The following is an 8,909-nucleotide window of genomic DNA, read 5'->3' as shown; positions in this document are numbered from 1 at the left end:
AACTCTATGGTTTGGGAAAAGACTATGTGTGCCTAAGAATAAGGTTATATGTGATGCGATTCTTCATGAGGCACATGAGTCTACTTACTCTATACACCCTGGGAGTACCAAGATGTATTTGGATTTGAAAGAGAAGTATTGGTGGTATGGACCAAAGAGAGATGTGGTGGAATATGTTGCTTTATGTGATACATGTCAGAGGGTCAAAGCTGAACATCAAAGACCTATAGGATTATTACAACCAATGAAGATACCTGAGTGAAAGTGGGAAGAAGTTGGTATGAACTTTATTGTTGGGTTACCATGCACTCAGAGAGGTTATGATTCAATTTGGGTGATTGTGGATCGGTTAACTAAAGTTGCTCATTTCTTACCGGTCAAGACTACATACACAGGACCCCAATTGGTGGCATTATATATGGAAAGAATAGTGTATCTACATGGAGTTCCCAAGAAAATTGTGTCTGATCAGGGTACTCAATTTACATCTCATTTTTGGCAGCAAGTACATAGTTCATTGGGAACAAAGCTGAATTTTAGTACAACATATCATCCTCAGACAGATGGACAAAACTAAGAGGATTAATCAGATATTAGAGGACATGTTGAGAGCTTGTGCATTGCAGTATGGTACTAGTTGGGACAAGAGTTTGCCTTATGCAGAGTTCTTGTATAACAACAGTTATCTGAAGAGTCTCAATATGGCACCTTTTGAAGCTTTGTATGGACGAAAGTGTAGAACCCCATTGTTTTGGAATCAAATAGGAGAAACCTAGGTGTTCGGACTAGATGTTTTAAGAGACGCAGAAGAGCAAGTAAGATGATTAGAGATAACTTGAGAGTGGCTCAGTCTCGACAGAAGATTTATGCTGACACTTGGAGAAGAGAATTGGTTTTTGAAATAGGGGATTATGTATACTTCAAAGTGTCACCTATGAGAAGTGTGAGAAGGTTTAATATGAAAGGAAAGTTAGCACCAAGGTATATTGGGCCTTCAAGATTTTAGAGAGATGTGGAGAAGTAGCTTATCAGTTGGAATTGCCTGAGAGTTTGTTAGGTGTACATGATGTGTTCCATGTGTCTCAATTAAAGAAGTGTTTGCATGTACTAGAGGAGTAGATACCGCTAGAAGAGCTCATAGTTAAGGAAGATCTCACTTATGAGGAGTTTCTGGTAAGGATTTTGGAAATGGTAGAAAGAGTTACAAGGAGCTGAGTTATAAAGATGTGTAAGGTTCAGTGGAACCGGTATACCAAAGATGAAGCTACCTGGGAAAGAGAAGAGGATCTAAGAAAAATATACCCATAGCTTTTTGAGTAAGTATCATCTGAATCTCGAGGACAAGATTCATTTTAAGGGGGGTAGAATTGTAACACCCTAAAATTTGCGGCATTTTGAAATTAGGTGAATTGGATTTATTTATGCATGTTTTGTGAGCATTTGAATTTAGGAAAATAATAAATTTTATCAAATTAAAATCAAATATAAGGTATACAAACATGTATAGTCATTCATGCTGCTGCATAGTATTTTTGAATTGTGTGGTTTGAAATCAAACTTCAAGTTGATTTGAATTTGCATTCAAAAGTTGTTTGGAAATTAGTTTGTAAAATAGAAAAAAGTTTTCATTTCCCCTTCCTTGCTTCTGGCCCGCTGTCCTAGATCCGCTGGCCTAGCTCCGCATGGCCTATTTTTCTCCTGCCTCACTCCCGTGCCAGCAGTGCGCCGTGTCTTCCCCCTCTCGCCTGTCACTGACAACCTGGCCCCACTTGTCATTATCTTCCTCGCGCTTATGTCTGAGCCAGACACCATCGCCACCGCCTAACTTCGCTCCGACCATGCCCTGTCTGTTGTCTTGTGCGCCATGTCGCCTTGCCTCATAAAAGCTGAGCCCCACACCACGCCGCTACCCCACGTAACCTTCTAAACCGCTGCAACCTCATCGAATCATCGAGCCACCGCAAAACCCTAGCCACCGACGAGCCGCCCGCTTCACCATGCACCGCACCACCCTCCGTCACTCCGCACTCTGGTAAGCTACCTAGCTGACATCACTATTTCCTTATTTATCTCCCAAAGTCTTTGGGTCATTCCACCATAGCCCGTAGGCCTAGATGCAACTAAGCCGGCGTGCTTGCTCGATTTCCGGTCATGGTGCCATAGCGTTCGGTCCTATTCCGGCCGGCCAGCCACAACAACCCTTCTCATCCATCCAATCTAAGATCAAGGTCTAGGATTAGAACATACCCCTTCGTTGGCATTTTTGCAAAAAGGCCATTACAATTATTTGAGTCATAACCCACCGTCCCTGTGTTTTTTCTAAAGAGACCCTCGGCTTTTGAATAACCTAACCTGCAGTCCATAGCACCTACCCAGAATATGTTTTCTTCTTTAGAAAGTGTAATTTCTTTGGTTTAGATCCAAAATACGTTTTCACCTATTTACAGTTTTGCCACAAATCTTGTTTTAGCCATAAAATCTCCGTTTTAACTCCGATTTGATCCGTTCAACTTGCGTTAGGTTCATAATTCCATAATTGTGGGGGGTATGATCTCGGATACCCATGGCAGACCACATGGGCTATGCCCCCAGGGGTGGCCTAGCCCATAAGATGATGCCTTGTGAGGCATGGCTCTGCTCGACGCCTCCCGCAAGACATTTGGAGGATATCCTGAAGATACTGCGAGATCTATTAGGATATGTATGATCCCTAGATTCTTGTAATCAGTTATTACTTTCCAGTTATCTCCTAGATCTTACTGACTTATAACCCTGCTCCCTGGACTATATAAGGCAGGCAGGGACCCCCTCCAAACTCACGCAATATCAGACAATAGACAATACAAACTAACAGACCACAAGAGTAGGGTATTACGTCATACTGATGGCCTGAACCTATCTAACTCGTGTGTCTCTGTTGCCTTCTTGTTCTTGATCTCACGCTCCTCTGCTGATCAATCTACCTTCATGGGATACCCCTCGGAGAACTGTCAATGATATTCTATCAACAGTTGGAGCGCTAGGTAGGGGCTATGCATGCTGTTTTCCTTGTCGAACAAGATGGTTTTTTTCCATAGGCTCTTCATCCCTCCCGTAGCTCGGCCAGATCTTCACGGTTGGATCAATCTCATGGATCATCAATGCTGATGGAGTTGGAGAGCTCCTCGAGTCGGTGCAGATTGATTCTGCGCTGATCACCCCCACACCTGTGACTGTAGATCCAATCTCGGAACCACTTCCGAGGTCGCCTTTGTCAACAACCCACTGCCTGCTTCCTCGTTACCAGAGGAGGCAGATCAACATCAATGATCTAAATGCATCCATCGATTAGGTTGGTCACAAGCTCACCGATTGCCTCTCCATCACCGAATCAGCTCTGGACACCATTGTTCAGCGTCGACCACCAACCAATCTAGACCTCCTAGAGGCTGCTTGAAAGACTCAAGGAGTTATGGCTCTGCCCTTTGGGCTCACCAACACTGCTGCCACTTTACAAGATGCCCTAAGGGGCAAATTCGCCGACCAGGTGGGAGACACTCATCCTTTCGCCGACCAGCCTCTGCTAGCCGTCAACATGCTCCATGTCAGCCGGCACCCTGGGGCATCCCTCCACACCATCCTAGAGGAGAGTCCAAGCTCTGAGTCCCAAGGCTCCACAGAGACCCTCGCCGAAACCTCCACTGAACAATTTCCTCTCCCTCCTCTCTGAGGGGGTGCGATCTTCAATGTCAACATCGATAGCCCCCCTCGGAACGATGAGACCGAGGAAGAACGCACCGCTTGTGAGAACCAGAACATCAACCATGCACAACGCCAAGCAAATGAGCATGCCCTCACGATGGCTGAGCAGCAGCTCGACTCGCAAGAGAGGCCACTCCAGTGCAACCTCGATGAAGAGTTTCTCCACGTTGATGGCCACAACATTTTCAGGACTCTGAGCGCTAATCTGGCAGTAGCCGCCAGTGAGCTCACCTGCCTCCCGCAGACGCCTGAGCTCACCAAGGTCGCTGCCATGCTTAAAGTAGCGCACTATCAGGTTAATGAGATCTACCAGGATCAGAGACCCTCTTACTCTACCACTTTGATCCACCAATCAGTTGCCATAAGGACCGACCACCACCAAAGTCGCTTCACCGACCAGCACCATGATGATAGGTAGCCCCCGAGGTGGAGCTAGGGGTGATCATGTCAAACATCACCACCAACATGACCAGGAGGTCGACCAGGACATCCGGGTGCATCTCAACAATCATCAAGATGCACGACGGCGCATCGATGAATGCCGATTCGATCGCCATGAAGATAAAATCCACCACCGTTAGGAGTATGAACAAGAGTACAGTAACCCAGACTCAGCTATCGAACCACTCGCTAGTGGCAATACCACTGACGACGGCATCGACAACTCTAAGGGGCCTTCGGCAATTACAAGGACACTCCAAACGCTTCAGTGGCCCCATGGTTTCAAGATCACTAGGGTCAAGCCCTACGAAGGAAGAATGAACCCGACACAGTGGCTATAGGCTTATGCCACTACTGTCCATGCTGCCAGAGGAGACTCTAACATCATGGCAAACTATCTTCTTGTCATGCTGACGCCTGCCGCCATGAGCTGGTTTACTAGCCTTGCCCCAGACTCCATCAGATCCTAGGAGGATTTGAAAAAAGTCTTCACCAATAACTACATGGCCATGTGCACTAGGCTGGGCAACAAGCACGACCTAAACCACATCGACCAGAAGCTATTTGAGCTCCTCTATAGCTACATCTGATGCTTTTCTGAGATGAGGAACTCTATCCCCAACATCACAGAAGCTGAGGTCATCACCACTTTCATCCGAGGACTCCACCACCATGAGCTCTGCTCCAAGTTTAACCACAAGCCACCTACAGGGATCGGCGATGTGATCACAACCGCCAACCAGTACACCGATGCCGAGGAGGCCAAGGTGCGCTTCAATGAGGAGGTGGGCACCTAATGACCAACACGGCGATATGACGACCGCCTTGCCAACCAATGCCACAGCGACTGCTGTTTCGACGACCGCAGTTATCCTTATAACAATGGTCGAGATCGGCAAGAAGGGCCCAAGTCTAGCCAAAATCACCACCACCGGCCAGACCACATCGTCGCTGCCGTCAACAAACCTCGTGCCAAGCGCAACTATGATGAGCAGTATAGGAAGATCCTCAACGGCCCGTGCCCGCTCCACAAGAACGCCAAGCACAAAATGAAGGACTGCCTCAGGTTGGCTAAGGAATTCCAGAACAAAAAGCTAGACGACGACGCCAATGATGCAGCCAAAGGTCGCCGACCACCTAGGGGCAATGGCAATGCCTTCTAGGACCACAACAAGGTGGTCGCCACCATCTTCGGGGGCCTTGCCTCCACTGAAAGCAGAAGGGAATGGAAGCTCACTGCACAACGGGTGCTCAATGTCACTGCGGAGGACGCTGTCGCCAACCCTAGCTATTGCCCATGGTCTGAGGTTCCCATCACCTTCAGCAGGGACGACCAGTGGGTGGACATTCCCTACATAGGGCACTTCCCCCTTGTCCTCGACGCAACCGTCCAAAAGGTGCTATTCAGAAAAGTGCTTGTCGACAGTGGGAGCGCTCTGAACCTCCTCTTCGCTGGAGCCCTAAAGGAGCTGGGTCTCGGATTAGCGGATCTAACACCCTCTAATTCCTCTTTTTGGTGTGTGGTACCCAGTAGGGCCTCCAAACTGCTTGGAGAGATCTTGCTACTAGTATAGTTCAGCACGGCGAGCAACTACTGCATCAAGCACATTAACTTCTACGTCACCAATTTCAACACCGCTTACCACGCCATACTTGGTCGGCCAGCTCTGGCCAAGTTCATGGCAATATCGCACTATGCGTACTTGGTGCTGAAGATGCCTTTGCCTGTAGGAGTTCTAGCCCTACGGGCTAACCTCTCCATCACCTCCGCCTACGAGATAGAGAGTCTCGCTCTCGCTGAAGCTACTGACCTCTCCATCCAGATGGCTAGCATGGTCGCCGAAGCCAAAACGCTGCCCACCGACATGGAGATACCAGAGCTGGAACCTCCCCGTGCTTCTGCCAAGTCCAAGGAATTGAAGGAGGCCAGCCTTGGGCTCGACAACCCCTCCAAGACCATGAAGATTGGGGCTCACCTTGACCCCAAATAGGAAAGCACGCTCGTCTCCTTCTTACATGCCAATGCCGACGTGTTTGCTTGGAAACCTGTAGACATACTGGGGGTACCATAGGAGAAGATCGAGCACTCCTTGAATGTCTCACCGACCGCCAAACCAATCAAGCAGAAACTTCGCCGATTCATGCCAGACAAGAAGGAGGCTATTAGGGTAGAAATAAAATGGCTCTTAGCTACCGTATTTATAAAAGAAGTGTATCATCCTAATTGGTTAGCGAACCCTATTCTCATTCAAAAAAGAATAAAGGATGGAGAATGTGTGTCGATTATACTAATCTTAACAAACACTACCCTAAAGACCCCTTTGGTTTGCCTCGGATAGACGAGGTTGTTGACTCCACCGTTGGCTGCAAATTACTATCTTTCCTTTACAGTTACTCTGGCTATCACCAGATCTTTCTCAAGAAAGAAGATTAGATCAAGACATCGTTTATCATGCCTTTCGGCACGTATTGCTATGCCACCATGTCCTTTGGACTGAAAAACACCAGGGCAACTTATCAATGGGCTATCCAGATGTGCCTTGATCAATAGATCAGCCGCAACGTCGAAGCTTACATCAATGATGTGGTCATCAAGTCCAAGACTGCCAATAATCTTATCGCTGACCTCAAAGAAACATTCGCCAACCTAAAAAGATACTGATGGAAGCTGAACCCTTCAAAGTGCATCTTTGGAGTTCCATCCAGGATACTCCTGGGCTACATTGTCAGCACACGAGGCATAGAACCCATTCCCAACAAGGTCTCCACCATCACCAAGATGAAATGACCAACATGTGTCAAGGATATACAGAAGCTTACTAGCTGCATGGCTATATTAAGCCGCTTCATATCACGCCTCGACGAAAAAGGTTTACCTTTCTTCGAACTCCTCAAGGCCTCCGAGCGCTTTTCCTTGTCGGAAGAGGCAGATGTAGCTTTCGAGCAGCTTAAGTTATTCCTTACAAAGCCTCCAATCATGACGGTGCCACGGTCCGATGAGACTCTCCTGATCTACATCGCCGCTACCTCTCGTGTCGTCAGCACATCAATTGTGGTTGAACGCGAGGAGGCTGAACATGCCTATAAGGTGCAACGTCCGGTATACTTCATTAGCAAGGTTCTTAACGAGCCCAAGACTCGTTATCCTCAGGTCTAGAAGTTGTTATACGTCGTCCTGATTACATCGCGCAAACTCCGCCACTACTTTGAGTATTACAAGATCATCATGGTCACCGAGTTCCCTCTAGGAGACATCCTCCACAACAAAGAGGCCAATGGCCATATCATCAAGTGGGCTGTCGAGCTCAGCACTTACTCCATTGAATTCAGAAGCAGGCCTACGATCAAGTCTCAGGCGCTCATTGATTTCATCGCTAAGTGGACCGAGATCCAAGAGCCCATCGCCGCTACAGGCCCTGAGCACTGGGTGATGTACTTCGACGGCGCCCTCAACATCAACGGTGCTAGTGTGGGCATTCTATTCATCATGTCGACCAAGGATAAGCTTCGATACGTCCTCCGGATACACTTCGCGGCCTCCAACAATGCCGTCGAATATGATGCATGTCTCCACGGACTCCGTATAGCTGTTGAGCTCGGCATCAAATGTGTTAGGGTATACAGGGACTCCGTGCTGGTCATCAACCAGCTTAACAAAGATTGGTCTTATTCCAACGATAAGATGGACGCTTATTGCGCCGAAATCAGGAAGCTTGAAGGGAAGTTCTACGGTATCGAGTACCACCACGTGGTACGCGACCAAAATCAGATCACCGATTACTTGTCCAAGTTGGGCTCCTCTCGTGCCATGGTTCTACTTGGGGTCTTCGTCCAAGATCTTGTGGTGCCGTCCATTAAAGAAGAAAAAGAAATTAAGGAAGTTCCACCTGTCGAGCAACTGGTACTTATGGTACCTTTGCCGGCCGCCGATTGGAGGGAACAATTCATCAAGTACCTCTCTAGCACCAAAGTACCAGCCGATAAAACTAAAACCAAATGCCTAACTCATGGGAGCAAACATTATGTGCTGGTAAACGGCAACTTGATGAGGAAAAGTGTCAAGGAAGGGATTTTGCAAAAATGCATCACCTAAGAAGACGGAGTGAAGTTACTTCGTGAAATTCACTCTCGTTCCTACGACAACCACACGGCTTTGAGAACACTGGTCATCAAAGCCTTTTGATGTAGAAGACCTCGTCCGATGTTGTGAAGGATGCCAATTTTTTGCCAAACAAATACATGTATCGGCACAAGAGTTGCAGACCATTCTAGCCTCCTAGCCTTTTGCATGCTGGGGACTGGACATGATTGGTCCTTTTAAGCCAGCACCAGGAGGTTTTCGGTACATATATGTCACCATTGATAAGTTCTCCAAGTGGATTGAGTATAAACTGCTCGTCTTCGCTACTGCAAAGAAAGCAGTCGAGCTCTTCGAAGACATCATCCATAGATTTTTTGTCTCCCGAACAGCATCATCACCGACCTCGGAACTACATTCACTAGCCATCACTTTTGGGATTTCTACGAAGACCATTGTATCTCCATCAAATATGTCTCTGTTGCCTATCCTAGAGCCAATGGTCTAGTCGAATGGGTGAACGGTATGATACTGGATGCCCTCAAAAAGAGATTATTTTAGAAAGACGATAAACATCCGGGTAGATGGCTCAAAGAGCTACCAGCTATAGTCTGGGGATTGCATACTCAAGCTAGTCGCATCACCGACG

At 47.5% G+C, this 8,909-nt stretch overlaps 1 protein-coding gene across 1 annotated transcript; it reads left to right on the top strand.

Moving 5' to 3' along the window:
- Positions 1-7,612: 7,612 nt before the first annotated feature.
- On the top strand, positions 7,613-8,275 carry LOC136460468 (uncharacterized). Its single transcript, XM_066460151.1, has one exon. The coding sequence runs from the start codon at positions 7,613-7,615 to the stop codon at positions 8,273-8,275; it is 663 nt and encodes a 220-aa protein (XP_066316248.1).
- The last annotated feature ends 634 nt before the right edge of the window (positions 8,276-8,909 follow it).

The sequence above is a fragment of the Miscanthus floridulus genome, chromosome 1 (assembly GCF_019320115.1).
Source record: "Miscanthus floridulus cultivar M001 chromosome 1, ASM1932011v1, whole genome shotgun sequence".
NCBI classification, from domain to species: domain Eukaryota; kingdom Viridiplantae; phylum Streptophyta; class Magnoliopsida; order Poales; family Poaceae; genus Miscanthus; species Miscanthus floridulus.
This window is presented reverse-complemented; position numbering and strand designations above follow the sequence as displayed.